At 37.6% G+C, this 24,901-nt stretch overlaps 1 protein-coding gene across 1 annotated transcript in view; it reads left to right on the top strand.

Moving 5' to 3' along the window:
- Positions 1-24,901, top strand: part of LOC117963337 (transcriptional regulator ATRX-like) — a 66,903-nt gene that overhangs the window by 1,976 nt on the left and 40,026 nt on the right. Inside the window, exons 2-10 of the mRNA XM_059001388.1 lie at positions 10,183-10,289; positions 10,597-10,652; positions 11,038-11,090; positions 11,471-11,592; positions 13,078-13,194; positions 13,714-13,823; positions 16,546-16,613; positions 17,222-19,578; positions 20,379-20,448. Of these exons, the coding sequence (XP_058857371.1) occupies positions 10,183-10,289; positions 10,597-10,652; positions 11,038-11,090; positions 11,471-11,592; positions 13,078-13,194; positions 13,714-13,823; positions 16,546-16,613; positions 17,222-19,578; positions 20,379-20,448 (3,060 nt within the window). The remainder of the gene's footprint in view (positions 1-10,182; positions 10,290-10,596; positions 10,653-11,037; positions 11,091-11,470; positions 11,593-13,077; positions 13,195-13,713; positions 13,824-16,545; positions 16,614-17,221; positions 19,579-20,378; positions 20,449-24,901) is intronic.

Below are 24,901 nucleotides of genomic sequence, written 5' to 3'. Positions count from 1 at the left end.
AAGGCTCAAATCCTATTTTTGTTGTGTTGCTAGTCATCGCAGGGTGGGTTGATTTGGCCTTCCAGCAGTTTAACGAGGAAATTTGACTGGGGATTGTTTTATCACATTGTGCTGTAGTGACTCCTACTGGTCAGGGGTACAGTGGGTGCATTTACACTTGCAAATCGGACTTGAGCTGGCTTAGGGTCAATCAAGTTAAGATTCTTATTGTCTGAGCCACACGTTTACACTTGAGCACAGACCTAGGCTGGTTTTGGCCATGTATTCTTGTGCATAGACCCGAACTGTAGTGTGTGCAAAAAATATCCCAGTGCAATTAAGCCCGTCTATGTCTCCAGTACTATATCCCATTTATGTTCAAGGTCATTTTATTTAAGAAGTCAAGACTGTAAATAATATTTTGGTAAGGGATACTCTTTGAGTCACACTTAAAAATAAATAAATAAATCCATTTACATGCATTGAAGGCCACATAATGTGGCCTTCAATGCATGTAAATGGATTTATTTATTTTTTATTTTTAAGTGTGACTCAAAGAGTATCCCGTACCAAAATATTATTTAAAATATAGGTAAAAGTAATACAATAAAATACAAGTTGAGCATACATTAATTGCTGTCATGCAGTTTTTTTTTTTTTTTGGACTTCTGTTCTAACATCTGCTATTTTTAATTTCCTTGATTAGTATTGATAACATTTTTTGGTTTTTTTGACTTGATGGCTCAAGTCCCAGGTTTTTAGTATGAACAGTGGGACTGGAGTAATACAGCTTGGTTGACACATTACTAAATTCAAAGAGAGTGACCTTTTGAAAGCTGTGTTAACCTACATTGAAGTGTAAACGCACTGCACAAATTAGCATTCAAGCTTTGGATGCTTTATCAATAAATTAACTGCCCTGGAAGCTGGTTATAGCTATTAGGGCCAAAAGACAACCCAACCAACTCTGTGTGTGCATGCACTGGTTTTATAGCACCTTGGCCCCACACACCCCTGTTATAGAGATTCAATCAGATCCCAATCATTTGCTTGAGGTTGTGCTATGTGCAGATGTGCAGCAAAAACTGAGTATTATTCCAGTAGATTCCCAAAGTTTTCTAAGCAGATTATCGGGAACCAAGAATGTTCATAGGTCTGAAATGTCTTTACAGTGACTCTCTAACTTGGACAGAGAAATATCTACTGCCAACTAACGCTAGCATCTCTAATGTTGTCCCTAATGTATTTTTTGCTGTAGAATTTAAATTGTCAGGTACACATTAAAATTGTGCATATTTGATTAGCCAATTTGCATTTTTCGTGGAAAACTAAGAACATATGCAATAAATTAATATTTATGAACTTATTCCAAACCGAACATGCTCAAATTCAGTACAAATCAAGTTATATTGACCTATTTAACGTGAATTGATTTGTCGCAAATTATTATTATTATTTATTTCTTAGCAGACGCCCTTATCCAGGGCGACTTACAATCGCAAGCAAATACAAATACATTCAAGTGTTACAATATAAGTCATACAATAAGAACAAGAAATACAATAATTCTCAAGTGTGACAAACCACAATTCAATAATACAGCAGATAATAGTGAAAGTTACATCAGGATATGATTAAGTAGTGATAGTTACATCAGGATATGATTAAGTACAAAATACTACAGATTAAACACTTGGGAGATTACAATATTCTGAGGTACAGGATTAAATGCAGTAAAATAGGGGGCAGATAAGAGCAAAATAAAGCATATTTAAATGAAGGGTGATAGTGTCCCAGGATACAACAGAGGAGTTCTACAGGTGCTGTTTGAAGAGGTGAGTCTTAAGGAGGCGCCGGAATGTGGTCAGGGACTGGGCAGTCCTGACATCTGTAGGAAGGTCGTTCCACCACTGCGGAGCAAGGGTGGAGAAGGAGCGGGCTCGGGAGGCAGGGGAGCGTAGCGGAGGTAGAGCCAGTCTTCTAGTGCAGGCGGAGCGGAGAGGTCGAGTGGGGGTGTAGGGAGAGATGAGGGTCTGGAGGTAGCTGGGTGCAGTCTGATCAAGGCATCTGTAGGCTAGTACAAGAGTCTTGAACTGGATGCGAGCGGTGATCGGGAGCCAGTGGAGCGAGCGGAGTAGTGGAGTAGCGTGGGCGAAGCGAGGTAGAGAGAACACCAGGCGAGCAGCAGAGTTCTGGATGAGCTGGAGCGGACGGGTGGCGGACGCAGGGAGGCCAGCCAGGAGGGAGTTGCAGTAGTCTAGGCGGGAGAGTACCAGGGCCTGGACCAGGAGCTGGGTAGCATAGTTGGTGAGGAAGGGTCGGATTCTTCGGATGTTGCTCAGGAAGAATCTGCAAGTGCGTGCCAGAGTGGAGATGTGCTGGGAATAAGAGAGGCAGGGGTCCAGGGTGACTCCAAGGTTTTTAGCTGAGGAAGAGGGAGAGAGTGTGGTAGATTCCAGAGGAACAGAGATAGAGAGATCAGAGGAGGGGGAGGAGGAGGGAAAGAAAAGGAGGTCAGATTTAGAGAGGTTAAATTATACCAGCTATGCATAATTAAGCAAAAATTATTGCATTATATGGACCTTATCCATAACTTTCATTCACAAAATCTTAATAGAACTATAAGGAATTAGATGCTTCAGTGAGGAGGTATGTTTATTTTCATTGAGCAAAGTAGTTTCATTTACTGTGCAAGTATTGCTGTTAGTTTCGTTTGTCTGGTTACTTTGTTGCTGCATTCTATCTAAAATGCTGCCACACATCTCGGTCTCTTTTGAAGCCATGTTGATTTATATCACTGCAAATTCGATAACCAGGAGCTGCAGTTCTATTCATGCGTGATTTGCATGTGACGGTGGGGGTGCCAGTAAAATTAATAAAATTAAACGTCTCAAGGTATTTTATTCTTTCTGTATTGTCTATATTTGTATGATATACTGTATATTGCTGTATGAGTGATGAGCTACTGAGCTTATTTGCCACGCATGTGTGTAATAATGGTACAAATGAAGTTTTAAACTTTCAGTTCGGATTTACCGAAAACTGGATGTCACAAACAGCTGAAAGAGTTGTTTTAAAAAAAAAAAAAAGATCATAACTGATTTGCTTAGTTATTCTTGCACAGTTAGAATAGGCGGAGCAACAACCATAACACTATACAGGATGGAAAACTAGGATATCGCCATAACTACTGCCATTCCACTAAAGGTCTCCACGCACATGACGCGGTGCGACAAGCAAATGTGTCCTACGTCAGCGCACAACAACAAAAAAAATAAAACGTGCAACGAGCGACAGAAGCAATGCGAACAAATAGGATTGGGTTCTAAGTGTGCGATTTGTCGCGCTGCAGCTAGGGAACTGACCAATAAAGCCTTCAGTAAACAGAAGAAAAAAATAATTCTTGTAGTACCAAAACCTGGAGCTGTACAATAAAGGACAAAAATGATAGACACAATAATGAGGGAGAACATCTGGCAGTCCATTTCCAGGGAAGTGGATATAGCTGGTGTGTAGGATTTGTTTACCTTTCTGAAATAAGTATTCTGAAAAGCTATTATGCATTCTACGTTTTTATTCGCTGACTGACATACCTGTGATTTTTTTTCCCAGCTGATGATACAATCGGAGGAGAGTCACCTATCGCATCGTATCAAACAGTAAAAACTAAAATGTATTTGTGTGTTTTTATTAGTATTTAATTGTAATGTTCTTTTCTTGCTTTTGTTGTTTATCATCTCTGAATGCTTTACATTACATTGATCTGCGTGTGATTAAATACATAACTTTTACAGTAAAACAAATAAAACATAAAATATTAAAATATGGTTTAATTACTAATATATATATATATATAAATAATATAAAGTTGTCCCGCATTATACCGCCCCCCTTTATAATGCCACCCTCGCATACCGCCAGCTATTCTCTCCAAACAAATGTCACCAATATAAAAACAGTGCTATTTTTACCCGTTATATCGCCACCCCACTGTCCGTCATCCACCAACTTCCCAAACCAAGCAGACGTAAATATAAGCACTGTAGTTTCCCTCATTGTAGCGCCAGCGAAATAATCATGGCCAATTAAAACAACAAAGTTATGCAGTTAACCTTTGACTCGTTCTCCTAATTTGTTGTTACAGTAACTGAACGTTCATACCAATGTCATCAACACTCCCGATCCCAAAGCAAAACAGAAAGTACAAAATGACGAGTCGACCCTATATTTAACACCTGAGCAAAAGAAAAAAATCTGCATGTATGCATCTGAAAATAAGAAAGCAAGACATCGCAAATGTTTTCTCGCCTAAATGAGGCATACTGTTAATCGAAGGACAATTGGAGACATTGTAATGGATAAAAACAAATGGCTTACCTAGATGGAACGGATCAATTTGTTTAACCTGAAAAAGGCTTGACGCAGTCAAAAATAAGTAACTTTTATAAACCACAGTAAATTGTTTATAAAAAAAAAAAAACTATGGCAAGAGGTTGTTTACGTGCAAGTTTTGCACAGATGAAGGCTGATTTAAACTAAAGCATCAGTTTTGTAAACAGCAGAATAGTGTTTTTTTTTTACTTTTTGTTTAAAACTGCTTAATAAACAATGCTGTTGTGCTTAAATTGCTTTGTGAAATAAATAGATGGCATCGTTCAATGGGGGATAGTATTCAGCAGGCTTACAGTCGTGCCACAAACGTTCAAATGACCAGCAGTAAAAAAAATAAATAAAACCATACACTTTGTTTTTATGGAATTGTTTGGGTAATTGATTTAATTATAAACTGTTCCTCAAAAGTAACCATGTATGCAGGATTTTCATATTCGCTCGTAATTTAAATATTCGTTCAGATATTCGTTAGTTTTCAAACAACTGAAATTCATCTTTAAACACTTCAAATAAAACAAACGCGGAAATGGTGTTATATAACGAAGGGGGAGAAAAACTCCCCATTTTGGTTCTCATTTATTACATTCCACATAACAAAGTTGCAACAAAAATATATAATATATACAATCAATATAAAAATCACTACACAACATTTTCAAGAAGTTGAGCACTGTTTAAGCGAGGCATGTCAGAACGACGTGGTTGCCTTATTTCTGTTTCATGAGATTCTGACTCGCTCTAAAGCAGCGCAATGCTTTTTTGACCCAGATGGCTTTCCATAGTGATCACTATGTGTGCACGCGCATAACCTGGTTCGTTTACTTTCTACTGTCTAAAACTTCTAAATAGAGGCTCGAGCTGCTGTTTTGATCCTGTTTTTTGTTTTGTTTTTTTTCACATCACATGGAGTGCTTTTTCATTTGCCATTTTTGAAACTGTGGCGCAACTTCTGGTGAGGCAGTAGGAAGTGCAAGGTATTTTTGTCATTTGTAGCGAATACGAACCTCTGATTTTTGTATCCGAATATGTGTCAAAATATTCGTTTGAATGTTAGGATATTTGTCTCAGTACTTCTCTCTCTCTCTCTCTCTCTCTCTCTCTCAATTAACCCTTAGATATGCTTGTGTGCATGTTTACATATACATGTAACTCGGTTATTTGTTATTTTATATTAAAAACACAAACCTAATTTGAATACATTTGAACTAATTTTGTCTCATACAGACACACCAACTGGTGTGAAAAGGTATTGTCGCAGCGAAAATACCATTTTATCGCTGGACAAATTGCATCACATCAAGTGTGTAGAGACTGTAAATCTGAAGAAAAGGAATGTCCTCTACATTCGACACCATGGCTTCAGTACACACGTAATACTGCAGTACTGGCACTATACATGCATTATAGTAAGCTTGGATGATAAACTATAGCATGTACAGACGTGCTCAAATTTGTTGGTACCCCTCCACAAAAAACGAAGAATGCATAATTTTCTCTGAAATAACTTGAAACTGACAAAAGTAATTGGCATCCACCATTGTTTATTCCATATTTAATAGAAATCAGACTTTGCTTTTGATTTTTTATTCAACATAATATTGTAAATAATAAAACAAATGAAAATGGCATGGACAAAAATGATGGGACCGCTAACCTAATATTTTGTTGCACAACCTTTAGAGGCAATCACTGCAATCAAACGTTTTCTGTAGCTCTCAGTGAGACTTCTGCACCTGTTAACAGGTAGTTTGGCCCACTCTTCCTGAGCAAACTGCTCCAGCTTGATGGGTGCCTTCTCCAGACTGCAAGTTTCAGCTCTTTCCATAGATGTTCGATAGGATTCAGATCAGGACTCATAGAAGGCCACTTCAGAATAGTCCAATGTTTTGTTCTTATCCATTCTTGGGTGCTTTTAGCTGTGTGTTTTGGGTCATTATCCTGTTGGAGGACCCATGACCTGCGACTGAGACAGAGCTTTCTGACACTGGGCAGTACGTTTCGCTCCAGAATGCCTTGATAGTCTTGAGATTTAATTGTGCCCTGCACAGATTCAAGGCACCCTGTGCCAGGCGCAGCAAAGCAGCCCCAAAACATAACCGAGCCTCCTCCATGTTTCACTGTAGGTATGGTGTTCTTTTCTTTGAAAGCTTCATTTTTTCGTCTGTGAACATAGAGCTCCAGTTTTGACTCATCTGTCCAAAGGACATTCTCCCAGAAGGATTGTGGCTTGTCAATATGCATTTTAGCAAATTCCAGTCTGGCTTTTTTATGTTTTTCTTTCAAAAGTGGAGTCCTCCTGGGTCTTCTTCCATGGAGCCCACTTTCGCTCAAAAAGCGACGGATGGTGCGATCAGAAACTGACGTACCTTCACCTTGGAGTTCAGCTTGTATCTCTTTGGCAGTTATCCTTGGTTCTTTTTCTACCATTCGCACTATCCTTCTGTTCAATCTGGGGTCAATTTTCCTCTTGCGGCCATGCCCAGGGAGGTTGGCTACAGTTCCGTGGACCTTAAACTTCTTAATAATATTTGCAACTGTTGTCACAGGAACATCAAGCTGCTTGGAGATGGTCTTGTAGCCTTTAACTTTACCATGCTTGTCTATTATTTTCTTTCTGATCTCCTCAGACAACTCTCTCCTTTGCTTTCTTTGGTCCATGTTCAGTGTGGTGAACACAATGATACCAAACAGCACAGTGACTACTTTTCTCCATTTAAATAGGCTGAATGACTGATTACAAGATTGGAGACATGTGTGATACTAATTAAAGAAACTAATTAATTTGAAATATCACTGTAATCCAATTATTTATTATCTTTTCTAAGGGGTACCAACAAATGTGTCCAGGCCATTTAAGAATAGCTTTGTAGAATAAGCAATAATTCATCTCTTTTCACAGCTTCTTTGTTTTATTCTATGACATACCAAAGGCATGCAAGTATACATGATAAAATAGCTTTTAATTTCATCACTTTTCAAGAGGAATGAAGCATTATTTCAATGAGTAAGGGTACCAACAAATTTGAGCACGTCTGTATAGTGGTAGTACTGCCGTATGGGTTAGGCTGTGTACATTTGTACTTAAGGTGGGGGGGGGGGGGGGGTGCTTCAGCTCCTCTTAAGGGAATCATAACAGTAGTTCAAAAATACCGTGTTGCCTTTTCTAGCAAGGCACACGGACAGCATTTCATTTGAATTCCATGGTGTAATTCGGTGAGAGATTACTGTTTTTGTGTTTCTAAAGGTTCTGAGAGAAAATGTAGGTTGGTGAACTATCTACATTTAGAGCAAAGGGAACAGAAAACCTAATTATGATTCAGTAAATTGTATCAGTCTTGTTGAATAACATTATTGTGCAGAATATGTTCAGTGAACCTATTTGCAATTTGTCATATCTTTTAAAAATATCCATATCCTTACTAATAGGATTCAAGATAAGGATGTGTTTTGTTTTTGTGTTTTTTATTCTCGAGGACAACGAATTTGTCACTAAAAGGAAATACCCACCCTCCATTTTGTTCACTGATGCTACAGTGCCACCTTTAGCACAGGAGTGAATGCAGCAGCTCTCTAAAATGGTCGATATGCAGACTGTAACCCTTTCATGTCTTATTTTCTTTGTCAGAGCTGAAGTCTTTCATATTCACTACTCACTGCTTAGTCAGTTTTCATGATGTGGTGTTCTTTCGATATTATATATTGTTGAAAGAATCTTTAAGATAAAAGCTATTTGCTTTCTTTTGTAACCCCGTAATTCACAAGTGTTTGTACAGCAGTCTTTAAGATAAATTGTGGTGATTTTAAATAAAAGCACAGAAGTGGAAGGATCTTTGGGTGAGTCTTGATTTAAGACTACATTTGTTCCAGTCTTAGTGGTGCTGGAACAAACAAACAAACTTATTTAAATGTGAGAGACAAATGACTGTGTTTGTGTGTAGCACGATAAATGTATTGTATTCAATGGAACCTCTGATTTAAAACAACCGTGGCGTAAATGTGATTTTGTAGGCCATTTATTGTCTTGAAGTAAGCAAGCTTCAGTGCAGATTATAGGCTAGTTGTTAGCTGTGTTCTATACCATTGATTTTGCCGTGTCATTGGTACATGGTACAGACCCATGCTCCTGTTTCACATTCCCTTAGTCTAAACACAAGGCAAAGCTAATCTTAATACATCTGGCATTTGTTACTGAAAATAAACAAAATCACCAAATTTAAAACAAACTGATTTAATTTTCAAACAGTGGCAAAGCATACAGGTTGTACCCATTTTCGACAGGTTGATAGGGGACTATGACCTAGGTCTGTAACAATACGAGTATTGTTACATTATTGATCGTTTGCTTTGTCTTGATTTATTATTTTTAAATATATTGTCAATGTAATTGATTGTCCATAATCCTGTTTGTCAGTCATTAAAAGATGAATGTTATGTTTTAACCGCTGGGCATATCAACGATGTGTTAATTATGAAACCATTCGTCATCGTTTCTGCCTTTTTTATTGTTTACTTTTTGTTTTTGGTTACTTTCCAAAATGCTTGTTTTTTTTCGTTCTGTCACAGTAGTAGTAACTCGCCAGCTCTTGCACGCTTAGTTGTACCTTCTTTCCTTTGTCTTCCACAACGAAACCCTTGTGACCACGGGCACATTCTTCTGGGGTTTTTGTGTGTCTAGGCATTTGTTTTAAATTCTCACTATCTAACTGTAATAGAGCTTTAAATCCCGCGAACAAGCCTTCTGCTGTAACCGTAATCTCGTTTTAAATCTCACAAGCAGAGTCTCCAATAGAAATGTAGAATTTGCTGCCACTCCACTAGTTGGGGTGGGGTTTAAAGTATTCAGAACGAATCAGTGCTCGATACAAGTCAGTAAGGAGGGGCATTGCCCAAGTAGGCTTTTATTTATTTTTAATGGGGTAAAGGGGTGAAGTCAACATGACTTGAGTAACCATTTCCAGTGTTTTTCCGGTGTTCATTGGCTATCCATCGATTTTAATTTTTTTTGTATCTGGAGGGGGGTGTTATCTATTTATTTTTTTTTAACTCGTTTAAAACTGAAAATCAGAAGCCCTAATTATACAATGACAATACAATTTACCAACAGTCCAAAAAAATTGAGCCGTACGTTTAGAGTATAAGTACATTAGACAATTTAAGAGAGAGGTGGCCATTCAGCAAGTGTGTTTGTTCAGTTTTGAGATGCTGATTGGGAAAGCACTAGAGAGCGTGTGCTGAAACTCCGGGAACAACAAGCTAACTGCACCTTTCACTTTGGCCTGTGACCCACGATGGCCGCCCATAATAGAATAACGCGATTTTTCTTTTTTTTGGTTTCCGGATGATTAAAACCCAACGCTTCGAAATATTGACTTCATACCTGACAAATTTACATACTCTGTGATTCTTCTGCAAAGCTGCCCCGCCACAGTTTCAAAGCCTCTGTCTCTAAACAATCTGAGATGGTGACTTTGTGTTTTCAGGATTATGTAAACCCTACACGCCTAATGTGTTGGAGACCATGACATTGACCTAATATGGCTGCCATATTGAGGTTGTGGCCTTGTGAAGCTGTAGCTGCATAGAGACGATGCAATCTTAGCTAATGTCTTCATGTTTAGTACGCAGCTATATTCTTTGATTTTCTTACTTTAGAAAAAATATTGTGTATAAAATGGAAAATACATACTCTATTTTTGGTAATATTGGGGCACGGAAAATGTGCTTTCCTCCAAAATCCACATTGTGTAGTTACAGGAAAATATGTACAACAAAATAAAATATTCTTTTTTTTTTTTTGCTTTTTCTTTGTAGTACGAGCAAGTTGAATACATTGGTGGAGAAACTTCATGAATATTTGGCTCATTCATCAGAAGAATCTGAGGAAACAAATTCACCCCCGGCTTCAGACAGATCATTAGGTAAGTCCCTAAGAAATGTGTCATTTCCTGTATTTGCCATTAAAGCCTGTTGCTGTGATCTAAAGTTCATCCTACTGAATTGCTTGCGTATGTGCTTGTTTGTGAATACATTAACAAACCTTTCCATAGCAGATGTTATTTTTTTTAAAGTTTCTAAAACTTTTAAACCAGTGTAATTGTTTAAGTGAGATCTTTACCTTTTTTGTAACTGACTATTATGCCCATCCTGTTTTGTGTACACATTTATTATTTTTGCATCAGTATTAAATGTATTGTTAAATTTAAAACTGAATGCTTTCACCCCCAGGTAAAAATAACAGGAGTGATAGTAGATTGCACAACAAGGAGCAAAACATGGAGGAGGTGAGTTTTGTCATACACTGTTTCTCTCAGCATAGTTTTGTGGTCTTGAGGAGGAAGAGAGTTAGAGTCTAGACTTGAACGTCAGATCAGCCAGTGGTTTGTGTTCTTACACTGGGTAAAGCTTACTCCTCCAGTTGTAAAATTACTTTGGGGCAGGGTGTTTTTATCTGGGTTAAAAGTAAATTAGTTGTCTACTTTGCTAAATCACTTTATAAAATAACCTGGACAAATCAAGCACTGTCCAAAAATCATTCTAAATTGGTGCATGTCCTTTTTTTATTTTTTATGAGGCTACTATTTCTTGATTTTATGTTACTCCAGTTTTACTTTGGCAGTTCTTGTTTCTGTATGGCAGTTACTGACTCCTCTTCATCTTATTTTCCAGCCTGGCAGCTCATCTGAGAGTTTGAAGTCTCCATCATCTTCCCGTTCAAAAAGGTTAGTTTTGGTTTCAATTGAAGGTTTCGCTAACCATTTGATTGAGCTCACTTGCACGGGTAGGATGAGCATATCGCAGAACAACTCAGGCTTTTAAACTCGCATTCCATCTTAACTGTCATTTTCTTTGATGGGGAGGATAGCTTCTGGGGGCGTAAGGAAATTGAGACGATTCTGATCAGGTTCCAGGACAAACTAAAATTGCTATGTTTTTATTTATTTTTTCGATAACATGGGCAATAGAAATCCTGAGAGCGGTCACTAGACAGGTGGTGGTTTTTATATAGGTTTTACTGTTTGCTGTATGGGTTTTCAACAAATGTTATTTTGCTAGAGTTTTAACCATAAAGTAATGGAGCATTTTCTTTACCTTTTTACAGGAAACCTTCAGTAGTAACCAAGTACACTGGCTCAGATGATTCGGATCACTCACAGGAAAGTGGCAATGAGGAGACGTTCAGAACATCAAAGAATAAACTGGATGTGAAAAGATTGCCAAAGGGTAATTATTATACAGTATTTGAAGTAGGTCTTTTATTAAATGGTAAATTGACCTTCCAAGATTTAAAGAACAATGCTGAATTAAGGCTTGAACGATTCACACCCTTGGAATGTGATCTACTTTTTGGACTGGCTTTTACATGTAGTGTTACTGATTTATAGTGTTGGTACTTCCACCAGCATAGAGAACTGAGGGGCACCTGTCGCCACTTTTCATTGGTTAATTGTGGTTGTGTCCTTAACACAGTCAACGAAGAGAGATTTCTGCATTTTAAAACAGAATTATAGCCCATGTAAATAGAGTAGTCTCAAAAAAAGGACATGTTACACCTAGTGCTGTGACAAATATCCTAATATTCAAATGAATCTTTTTTTACATGTTTTGATATAAAAATCTGATGTTTGTATTCGCTAGAAATGACAGAAATACTTTGCACTTATTTAGAAGTTCACCAGAAGTTGCGCGACAAATGGCAAATGAAAAAGAGTGCCGTGTAGTAAATGAGAATATAAAACCAAAACAAAAAAAACAGACAGGCTCAACCCCGCAGCTCTGAGCCTCTATTTAAAAGTAAACAAACCAGGTCATGCACGCGCACGCATAGTGATCTCTGTGGAAAGCCATCTGGGTCAAAAACGCATTGTGCTGCTTTAGAGTGAGTCAGACTCTCATGAGAGAAAAAAAAGGCAAGCACGTCATTCTGAAATGCCTCGCTTAAACAGTGCCCAACTTGCTGGAAATAGTGTAGTGGTTTTTATATTGATTTAATGTATTCTGTATATTTTTGTTGCGACTTTGTGTTGTGTGGAATGTAATAAACAAGCACTAAAACAGTGAGTTTTTCTTCCCCTTCGTTTTACAACGCCATTTCCACGTTTGTTTTATTTGAAGTGTTTAACGTTAAATTTCAGTTTCCGTTTGCTTGTTCAGCTACAAAATGGCACAAGTAAACCTCATAGTACTACTTTATAAAAATGCGTCGATGGCCACTGTTTACTGTGAAGAAATGGCAAGAAATAAAATAAAAAAAGTAAATAAGAAATAAAATGCGGTTTCAACTTTATGTAATATTTATTTCGGGAATGAACAAAACAACGTTGAATTTGAACTGCTATTTTGCATCCTTTGTATTGTAGTTAATTCACCGGTAAAGTAAGGCCAACACAACGTATTTTTTACTCCAGGGATATTTTTCTACATATTGTAACGCCTTGCTGTAAAATAAGGCACACACATGGGCCACGCCCCCAGCCCACATTCTGAGCAATATATGGCTTTTATTACTTTTTGAAAACGAACGAATATTTAAATTGAGCGAATATCCGAACATGAAAATCCTGTGTTCGTCCCAACACTAATTGCACCCTCATTTTTCCACTTGTTTGCCCTGTCTGATGTCACAGTTTTGAATGTATCAGTTTTTGTTTGTCAGGTAATGTTTCTTGGAGGATGATGGTGTTAATCATGAAACAATATTTTTTCTAGGAACAGTGGTGGTTGAGCCCGAGCCAGTGTCAAATGAAGCAAAAGATGATTTCAGAGGGCCAGAATTCAGAAGTAAAACTGCCAAACCTAAAGCAGAAAGTTCAAAAAAGCGAGGAGGTAAGAAATTGTTTTCCAGTGAGGGGAGCGTAATGGCCAGTGCTGTGTTTTGCACTGCCATAATGGATACTGTTAAACCCTGTGGGTTATGATCTTAAAATAAATGTTGCCCTTAAATGCAGTGCACGTGGGATGCAGTCTGTCGGTTCTCCAACTGTTAAAAAAATTATTGTGTTTTTGTTTTTCAGAAGTTGCCATCTCCTGAATGTAGGAGTAATTTTTTACAATAAAAAATTCTTATAGATGACCCATTTTTATTTTTATAGATGTGTGTGTATATGCAGATGCATTATGCAGTATACTATTTCTTTATAGAGTTGTGTGTATATATCAATGGGGGAGTCTTGAAAATAGGTGATATAGATGGGTTTTGCTGTAAAATTTTCCATCCACAAAATTCTTGAAAAACAAGTTTACTGTACTGTGTTACCCTTTGTTTCTACATAGCTGAAGGGCTTTTTTTTCTGAAATGCCCTTATATATATATATATATATATATATATATTTATATTTTTGCAGAAGAAAGCATGCATGGCATTGTCAGCTGTACTTCCTGTGGGCAACAAGTGAACCATTTCCAAAAGGATTCATTTTATCAACATCCAGCACTTAAAGTTCTCGTCTGTAAGGTATGTAAGTTGATGCTTTTGATTTAAAAAAAAAAAAATATATATATATATATATATATATTAAATAAATGTAATTGTACACATGGTATTGTTGCATCCCAATTAAGTTATGTGGTTGAAACCACTTAATGTCACATTGAAGGAACTGAGCAAAAACAGACAATAAGCGGAGTTGACATTATCAGAAGTTAGCTAATAACTTAGTAAAAATAAATGCATTATGCTTCTGTAAATAGAAGAAAACCCCAAACAGCTTTAATACTTTCTTTCAGTTTACCGTGTGAAAAACTCCAGAAACTACCACATGCGCTTTTTGGCATTAATATACTGTACACTTTTTAAAAAAAAAAATTTAGTCCCAATATGCTTTATTAAACCAAACCCATGAAAATGCTGTTAATATATTAATGCGTCGGCATATCAGTATAAACGATAACATGTTTAAACAGGAAAGCATGCGTAAAAGTTGTAGTTATTTTATCACTGCACTGTTCAATACATTTAATACATTTAAAAAACAAACAAAAAAAACATTAGTAGGCCTACTTACAAACAGCATGCACAATCCAAAACACGCCAACCTTGATATCGCTGTACAGTATTTAAATGAAACAAACAAAAAAGCACACTTAACAGTATGTGTCCTTGAAGTTACAGAAACAAACTGGTTCTGCTGGCGAAAACTCAGTTTTCATTTGAGATTAGTACTGAGGCCTGAACTGTTACAGTAACAGTTACAGAATGCAGCCGCATTGATCACGTGACCACAAGGCTTTCGAGACTTAAGGTAGACCAAATGTGCCAAAATTGGTTGGTCATAGATTGGCAGTTGAAAGTGATATTAAAAGTAGGAGTGAAATTAATTGTGTGTCTGTTAACTTTGATTGACATTAACCAGAATGTGACAATAACAGAAGTGATCTAATCGGGCGTTTGTTTCCATTGACTTTGCATAGTCCAGTACATATGGAGAGCAACGAAGCAAAGCTGATGCAGTATTCCTCATTTTACATTTAAAAGTCTGAACTTGAAAAATCAAAGAGTAAACAGCATGGTCTGGTGTTTTGGATTCGGGAACATCTTGGATTGGAGCGTACTAAAGGACTGAACACTATACTGAGATCCAGAGATCGCATTATATTCGGGCCAGGACCTCTCAATTTGATGATGTTAAGCAGAGTGTGACATAACAGAAGTAACATTAAGCGGATTTGACTGTATCTTGACATTGCTTCTTGCCTTTTTAGGGTTCTTCGTTTTTGGTTTTTAATATAGTCACCCCACAGCCAAGCATTTTATGACCATTTTTACCACACTGTCTTTTTAAAGTGTTATAAACTTATTTGAGGCAGTGAAAACTATATTTATTTCCAGACCTTTGCCAGAACACACTACTACAGTTTTATCCTAACGAAAAAAATACTTTTTTTTTTTTTTGTAAAATCATAAAATATACAAAGGTTAAACAAAAATGTTACCTTAGGTACCCTGGTGTAAACTAAAGGGATTTTTTTTTTTCTCGCAATTTAACATTCATTATTGAAACTGACATAGTTATTATAGCATAATAATATGCATGTGATACAACAGTAAACAACTGCAATGGAAATGTCAACATGTTGCATAATACAAATTGTAGGCCTAATTATTTAATTACTGTATTCCTTTGAATTTAAGATGCGCTTTTTTAACCATTATTTGCTTCTCAAAAATATCCTGCATCTTAAATTACAGTACAGTATAGTGATGCGTGTATTAAAGTCGCCAACAAAAGATGTGACTACCAGAATACACAAACAGCAACGTGACTGACTGCTGAGAAAAGAACAAAGGCGTCTGCCCAAATAAACAAGCAGCAACGTGACGTACTGCTGAGAAAAAACAAACCAAGCTTCCTGAGGAATTCCAAGAGAAACGTTTACAGTTTCAGCATTTCTAACAAACAGCACCAGCTTGGACAGATCGGAAATGCTGATCAGACCCCCATATTTTTTGACATGCCAAGCAATGTTCAGTGCTGTTGTGGGTGCTGGGTTACGTGTTGCCTGATGCCGTGGAGTGTTGTGTTGTACTTGCTGTTGCCAGGATGAGTGATGCTGTAATTGAGTGAGGGGGGTGTGTACGAGAGAGACGCCATCATAAGTATTATACAGTGCGCAGCACAATAAACATCCTCCGTGGTTAGTCAGTATTGTACGGTACAACAGTGTAATTGAGGTTGTAGCTTTGTAAATTCCTCACTGTATACATCGAGAGAAATACTGGATAATCGATTCAATAATTAATTTGTGGTACTCGCATAGTTAATTATGTAAGACATGCAGTGGGTGTGTTCTTCTTTTTCCTGCTTAAGTGTTAACTAGCATCTGATTTGCGGGTTCCATCCTAACTACCAGCGAATCAGTTTTGAAAATGCTTTGTAAGTACGGGCCCTCTGTGTATTCGATGAAAACAAAAAGCGCGCCGCCTTGGATCCAGAGAAGGCCGACAAGCTTGTATTCCTGGCAAACAGCCTGTAAATAGGTTGTGCACGTTGAAGAAAACTGACTGTATATAGTTGCCGCTTCTTTGGAGTTTCAGAATGTAAAGCAAAGGAATGATTATTATTCTAAAGAAACTATAATACATAAAGGTCATTATACAGTGGGAGATTCTTGATGTCTGTAACATGGCGACAATCATCCCCTGTGAAAATAACCCTTATTCTTTGTCTTTTTTTCAGAGTTGTTATAAATATTATATGAGTGATGATATAAGTAAGGATGCAGATGGGATGGATGAACAGTGCAGGTATCCTATCAAATTTCACTACAAAACATAACCCCCTTAGTGCTTAAAATGTACTGTTGCGCGTATATATATATTGGATGTAATTTGTCCCCAGTAACAGAACCCGGTGTGGCAGCACACTCGTGTAGAGCCTTTTAGATTACGAACAGTTCAGTGATGTTTTAATGGGATACCAAGTACTTCACCTCATTGAACTGTTGGTAATTTAAAAGATCTACAGGAGTGTGCTGCCACACCAGTTTCTGTTGCTGGAAACAAGTGGATACTACAACCAGCTGTATCAGAGACAATTATTATTTTGTGGTAAGCACCTTGTCACGTTAAACTTTTTGTGCACGAATGACTTTCTAAAATTTATATACAGTGATCACCCTTTATAACGTTATAGTTGGGAGCCATAGTTACAAGATCGTGCTATTTGTGTTCCGCCTTATACGAGTATAAAAGGGCTACTGTAATGGCATTATGGTGCAAATGGGAGCCACGACCCTACCGATTTATAACCTATTCCGCACTACAACGGGACGTGGTATCAGTGGGGAATAGGGGTTAATAATTTGGTTGTACCAGCTGTGATAAAACACCTTTTTTTTTTTTTTTTCTTTCAGGTGGTGTGCTGAAGGAGGAAACCTTATTTGTTGTGACTTTTGTAACAACGCCTTCTGCAAAAAATGTATTTTACGCAACCTGGGTAGAAAAGAACTGTCAAGTATTATGGATGAAAGCAGCAAGTGGTACTGCTATGTGTGTAACTCTGAACCTTTGCTGGACCTGGTCACTGCTTGTGACAGCGTGCTGGAGAACCTGGAGCAGTTATGGCAACAACACCGAAAGAAACCCAAATCTGAAAGTGAGAAGACAAACCAGGATGGCAACGTGCACAAACATTCACAGAAAGTCAAAGCTACCTGTAATGGAAAAGAAAACAGCTTGGACAACTTGTCTTCAGGCACCATAACAGTTTCCTACAAATCACTGAAGGTGCCAAAAGAATTGATTAAAAAGACAAAAAAACTAGTAGAAACAACAACTGGCTTGAATGCTACTTTTGTGAAATTTCTCCAGCAGGATACTGAAAAGCTACCTACAAATTTAATTAGATTAAGACATTTGAAAGCCTTCAAATCTGTACTTGGAGACCTAAAGAATGCTCATGCTGCACTGGAGGAAGATTTGGATGAGGAGTTCAAGGAATTGGCACTTTTGATTGGTGAAGAAAGTACCTGTGAGGTAAATAATGGAGGATTAAAATCGCAACAGGAAAAGGAAGTCAGTGAAGTTGAGGACAATGTTGACATGTCTAACAGTGATGATGACAATGGGGCTGAAGATAATTTAGAAGATAGTGTTGAGAAAGCCCACTGTGCAGTTGAGAGCCGTGTTAACGCAGCTGAGAACAGTGGAGATTGGAGCCGTGTTACCCCAGCTGAGAACAGTGGAGATGAGAGCCATGCTAACCCTGATGAGAACAGTGGAGAGGAGACAATGTGGTGTGCTGCTGATGAGGCTGCTGACAATGTTATTCAGAACAAAGTTGATGCTTTTGATGATGCAGTTGAGGAAAATGCTGATTCTGACAAACACGCTGACCCAGATTCTGATATGAAGGAAGACGCTGACCAGGAGAGTGATGTTGAAATGAAGGAAACACCTGCCGTTTCTCCTGGAGAAGTTGAGGAGCTCAGGGAAAATGATGACTCAAAGAGTGAGCAGAATGAAAAGAAAGCAGAGTCTGGAAGAAGCACGGATTGTCAAGAAGATGAATCTGAACAGGCCAACGAGTGTGCCCTAGATAAAGAAATTGTCTCTGTTCCATCATCTGTTCCTGATGAGCTTTTTGAGGCAGCAGACTCCTCAGTGGATGCTTCTGGCATTGCAGAAGTAACTGAGGATAGTCCTGTAAAAAACAGGAAAACAGCAAAAAATAGCTTGACAAAGAGCAGTACTTCACGGAAAACATCTTCTAAGCATAGCAGCAACTCCAAAGTCAAATCTACAGTCAAAGTAACAAAAGAACTTGTTGTGAAGTTGACTCCTGTTTCAATAACAGATTCTACCAGTGTTTCAGAGGCCGAAGAAAGCAATGATGAAAAATTGAAGAAGGTAATTTCAGGTGAAGAGGAGTCTGAAGATCCAGAAGTCTTAAAGGAGGGTCTGCAATGCAGGCGGTCTCCACGTGTAAAGACTACACCCCTGAGGAGACATACTGACACAAAACTGTCTTCCCACCCAGAAGACGATAGTGATATGAACAATGACAAACCCAAACATTCCCAAAAAGCAAAACCCAAATCTACCGATGAATCTTCTGCAAATGCAAAGAAAGAATCCATAGGGAGGCAGGCGGCTTCCAGCAGCAAAGCTGTAGATTCCTCTGATTCTGACATTCCTGACATCTTAAAACAAGTGGAAGATGAGAGTCCCGGTTCCCTCGAGGCAGACAGCAATGAGGACTCGCCAATAAGCGTGCAAAGGAAATGCTTGTTTAGCCTCAGGAAAAGCACTGCACAGTCCCAGGATAAGAAAGCTGCTAAGCGAAAACAGATTAAAACCACCTCTGAATCTGACCCTGATGTGAAGAAGTTGACGGTTAAAAAGAAAAAACAGAATCGCTCTGACTCTTCTAATTACGACTCTGACTTGGAGAAGGAAATGAAGAGTCTTAGTAAATTAGAATCTGCCAAGAAGGGCAGTCGAAAGAGTAAGAAAGAACCGAAGGAGGAAGAGATGAAGGGTTCTTCATCTGATGACAATGAGACTCCTCAAGAGAAGAAAAAGTTAAAAACCAAAGAGAAGCGACCGAAAGCCAAGAAGGTTGTAAATTCTGACTTGTCTTCAAGTGATGCAGAAACAGCAGAACAGACTGGCGAGCAGGACTCTGCAGGAAGCAGCGATGAGCAGAAGATTCAGTCAATCACAGAAACTCTCGCTGGTCCCATTGGCAAAAGTTTTTGCCAGTCATCGGGTAATGTCTCCCTTTCGTTATACTAAAATATACAATTGAACATACTCATCAATAAATATACATTGTCATTTAGGACTGGGTTATCACCAACCCTAAAATCCTCCAGCTGCAATGCATGAACTAATGTCAAGTTAGAAATAAATATTGAAACTGAACTTTATGAGAAATCTAATCCCTCTTACTCTTTTTTGACCAGTGTACTTTGCATTCAGGTCTATCTAAAGTATGTTTGAGGACCTCTTTGTTAAATTCCCACAGCCATAATGACACTAATTTAAGAAAGAGCGCCTTCGGATTAGATAACAACACTGAAAATATTAACACTGAAATAATGACACCATAGCAGAGAGCTAGAGACGGGTCACATAAATAAAATAAAAAGGCTTTTGACCCTTAGTGATTACTGCAGCATTGTAACCTGAAGCGTTGTTGGGCAACCTGGATTTAACATCATTTTTGGGGGAAAAACAGCATTTGTTTTAACTGACATTGGAAGATGTCTGTTTTGAAAGGGACAACTGACACACAAATCATGTTTTCAGAATCTAGGTCTATATTGGTTTGGCGAATGAGGCAATACCTTCAGAACTGCTTGGCTGAGCTATTGCAGGCCAGATTTACAGCAGGCAATATTGGTTAATGCATCATTCATAGAGAGCACATCTGTTTTGTTGTGACAGTCAGTGTTTTGCTTGTAATTATAAAAGTTCTTAGTGAAGTGCGGATGCAGTTTGGTTTGGTGTGAAGGGCGGATGAGGGTATAGGGATGACCTGACACTTTTGGGTCTTCTTTGTTTCAGGGGATGAAGCAGACGTTAAATCTGGTCTTGCTGTAGGTGTTGCTGATGACGATGACGATCCTGAGAATAGGTATGGTTCCAAGAAAATGGACTTAAAAAAGATTATAACACACCCTAGGCGTGGGAGCAAGGCAAAGCAACGGAACTCCAAGCGGGGTGCAAAAACTGGAACTGCGTGCCATGTAAAGACTCGCTCACAAGCTGCCCGTGGCATTGATCAAGCAGCCTCCAAACAGACCTCAATCCCAGCAAAGACAAAGTATGAGAGAAACATTTCAACACCCCTTGCTTAGGGTGTGTTATAAATATATTGCAGTGCTGTCCAATTTAAGTCTGCCAGTGTTGGTGGAATATGTGTTCATGCACAATACTTAACCAAAACTGAGCTGTGACGTAGTGGACAGTGCTGTAGCCTTTGTAGTGTGTTTTTTGTATGTGTACAATGGGCCATCCTTAAACCAAAATGTTTGAGAAGGTAGGAAAAGCTACTGACTTGACCTGTCTGAAAATTTGCTTTGGGCACATGTCCACCCAATTTTTTTATTTTGTATTTCTTGATAACAATGCATTCTGGATGTATTTTAAATGTAAAGAAACTATCAGCTTTGTGCTTTAAGGATGGCTTCCAATTCTTGCAGGTACCTTTCACAGTATTTATTTCCATACTCAGTCCGTGTCCGTACAGATTTTTTTTTTTCATTAGTAAAAGGGATGCAATATTAAATCCCTTTTCTCATGCAATGCTTTTCCAAAAATCGTTTGTGTAGTATGGCTTAGGGGTGGGCGATATACCTAAAAAAAAAAATAATCATATTTTAGATGTTCAAGACAATATACGATATATATCACAATATATTTAACATTCTGATCAAAGTTTTTTTTTTAACGCGTATTTTGCCAAAATACACGAGAGTATCAAGAGTATCAAGTTTTAGTCTTGTCTGTTTTGTAGTTCGCTAGTACTGCGTTCACCGAGTCTCCGTCCACTAGTACAAGGCTGTTACAGTGTTTATAGTTTTCTGTAAATGTTACTTTCTCAGTTTCTTGTGTCTCCCTTTCCTAGTCGACTGATACGCTCTCTAAAAATGTAAAAACAAAAAAATTTAAAATAAATAATTTTATATTGTATCGATGCTGCACTCGTGCAAATAAAGAAACGATAATATTGCGTTCTTTATTGATTGCCTTGCTACAGCAAGCATCCCCACTCTCTCCAAACATAGAATATTGTATTTATTTTATAGATTTACCTTTCAAAATTTTAGCTGACAGATAAATAAATTGGTAGGTTAGGTAAAGGCATTTCTATGATCCATTCTCTAGCTCCCACATGCATTATATTCACAATTAACCATTAAGACACCGGGAACCAACAAAGTATAAGAAGCTTGATAACATGCGAACTCAAGCTGTGCAGCAAAATTGCTATGTGTATTGCTTACGCGTACATTTAAATATCGTACAACGTCATTCATATTTATCTGGAGCGCTGCATGTAACAGTGTTACCCCATGTACTGACTTGTTGCTGGTGTGCACAAATACTTCTGTGCAAGTTTGCCTAGTCTGTGGTTACTCGCAGCCATCCTGAAGAGAATATACCCGACTACGACCTGAACCCCCAAGTTTATACTACCTGAGACCTCCCTAGAAATTGAAATGGATCAGTCTAAAGCTTAATGTTTGCGTTATGCACAACAGTTGCATAAAAATAAAAAATATATGTATAGTATTGAACAGATTAATCGGAGTGATTTAATCTACTAACGAGCTGATCGCTGATTGATTTTTTTTACAATTTAATTGTGCAGAATTTTATTTTTTTTTTCTGTTTTGGCATTATAGGGTTAGAATCCAAAGTAACTAACACACGAGTCGTCACAAACGTCACGTGTAGATAGTTGGAGAGAACAGGAAATGGAGGGTTACGAACCGAAGGGAAAACTCGAATCTAGTTATGGGTATATCTTTATATTGTCTCTATCTAGCACGATACATTTAATTTGTGACAATATTTAAAAAATACCGTTATATCGCCCAACCCTAGTACGGCTGTTACATTTAGTTGTCTTTATGTAAGATTAATTCATGAAAAGTTGTGGATTAAAGGTAAAATCTTTCAGGATTCAGAAATAAAACACACCTCCAAAGGTGACACATGAGTTGTGCTGTGTCAATATTCAGAACAGTATTCAGATTCAAAGGCAGGCTGACTGACCTTTCTTTTTCTTCAATTTCAGCCATGCATAAACGTGTTGTAATAAGTATTGAAACTCAAATGCACTTTTGTATAACTGACCATTCAGTTGTGTTAAGTAGACTCTAACCTTTATGAACAGTTTGCCCATGAATGTAAATGTAATTGGTAGTATCATTTAGCAAATCTCTGGCCATTCCTCCAAAAAAGCAATAGCACTAATAAATGTTAGTTCAAAAAGCTGGGAGAAAATTGTGATACTATATTAGTTTTGGTTTTTTTTTTCACAAAATTCAGTTTGGCAATGTAACATACATTTGAGTTATGTACCAATACATCAAACTCAGGTTGAGATTTGCAGTAGTACTTCCATGCTTTATTTCCTGAAAATTAGGGGTCAATGGCTGTGACTTACCAAAAAAAAAAAGTAATCTTCAATACACCTGTTTGAACTGTTGTGATGTCATCCTGGGGAAAGTAGCAGCTTGGTTCATTTGGATGGGGAGGTACATTTTACTGTCTGTTTGTTTGTTTGTTTGTTTTTTTCCTTAACTCATATCGTGCCATTGGGATCACTGAGAATATACAATGAGTTTGAAAATGTAAACACATGTTGGTTTACATTTATGTAACTGAGAAAAAAAAAGATCTTTATGATATCCAGCAGAGCCCTGCTTGCGACTACATTTTATTTAATGTGTGTCTTTGAAATTTAATGAGTAAATGTAATATATTTTACTAAAATTGTATTTTGTTGCATATACTTTGTACATATGTACAGTGATTGGAAGAATGTACTCATGGGAAAGGTGCAGGTTTGTTCAAGTATGCAGACTTGACGGAAATGTAACCCCTGTTATGTTTGCTGGTTCTACATTTTTCCAGCAAATCCCATGGTGGATTTGGTTTACACCTTTTATATTGCTGCTAGATGCAAATGATCTTGGGTAAAACTGGTTTGATATGAAACCTGTGACCCACATGGATTTTCCAACAATAAGGGATCGCCATGGATTGCATCATCCATCTATATGTGGTTGTCCAGGGACTACCTGGAATATTATGTGGTTGATGCAATCCAGGTGGATTCTCTGGTAGTGTGAAATGCTCTTTAAAAAAAGATCCAGGTTTGATTTATCCCCCCCACCCCCAAGTCAAGTCCCTTTATCTTCCTATAATTTTATAAGTGTTTGGAAGAAAAGGATACAGTTATATAATAATGCTTTCATATGAATCCATCTATCTGTCTATCTATAAGCTTAATATTTTCTAGTTTTGTGGAAGTTATCTTAAGCCTTGTGAGAAGCAAGATACAGACGTGAAACCATTTTGTGAAACGGATAAAAGGAGAAACTAGTTTTGTGTAACTGTTTCATGAAATTCTGCAGGTCTGTACTGGGCTTTAAAGCTGATTAATAACCTGGGCATGTTAAGGGTTAATGAAGCCTCCGTCAAGAACCAATGGTAGATTTCTTTTTTTTTAAAATAATTATTTCACTTACATTTTTTTTATGATTGAAAATGTCCCCAGTGCATGTTTTTGTACCTATCTTGAGAATTAGTGTTAATTGGTTCTATTTAATGAGGATCTCCCGATCACTAAAATATCATTTTCATGGTTTATTTTCATGATGTACAAAGGAAGTTGAAACAGTGTTTGTTGTGCAGAAAATGCATCTTTTGCTTCTGAAGTGATTAAAACATCAGAACTTTGTTTGATTTGTTTTTCATGCACAGTTTATATAGCCAGTTCTGCATGAAAGTTATAATTCCAATAAAACTAAAAATATGTTCTTTATTCAGTTGCATTGTTGTGGTGATTGTCATTACAATATGTCATACCTGTCAACAATGAGTTTTCAAAATAAGGGAGCTTTGGTAAACTGAACTCTTAGTGGCCTGAATTGAAGTGAATACATACATAAGACCAAAAGCATGTAACAATTACACCTTTTTACTTGGTAGAATGATAGTGATACGCTGCTCCTAATTGCTTTTAAAAAAGGAAAAATATTCTGAAATTCTGTCTTGGCGTTCTTATTGTACTTGTAGTTGTTGGTGGCTGATTTGGCAGCAGCCAATACTTTGTACAGGGTTCTCCCCAGGCCTTTTTCAGCAAAGTGGCTCAGCTGAAAAAACCCGATCCGCCCGTCTTGCAGATGCTACTGTGCCTTTAACAATAAGGATGGATTGCGCTTCTAGTAGACTAGATCAGTTGCGCTTTGCTGGGTGAAAAAAAAATCTTGGAACCACATGACAGCTGTGTCTTGACACAACATTTGACCAATCAGAGAGTTGAAGGGGCAGGTTTTCTGTGTTTAGTACTT

This window comes from Acipenser ruthenus, chromosome 26 (assembly GCF_902713425.1).
Source record: "Acipenser ruthenus chromosome 26, fAciRut3.2 maternal haplotype, whole genome shotgun sequence".
Lineage (NCBI taxonomy): Eukaryota > Metazoa > Chordata > Actinopteri > Acipenseriformes > Acipenseridae > Acipenser > Acipenser ruthenus.
The sequence above is the reverse complement of the archived record's forward strand: the minus strand, read 5'-3'. Positions and strand labels throughout refer to the sequence as shown.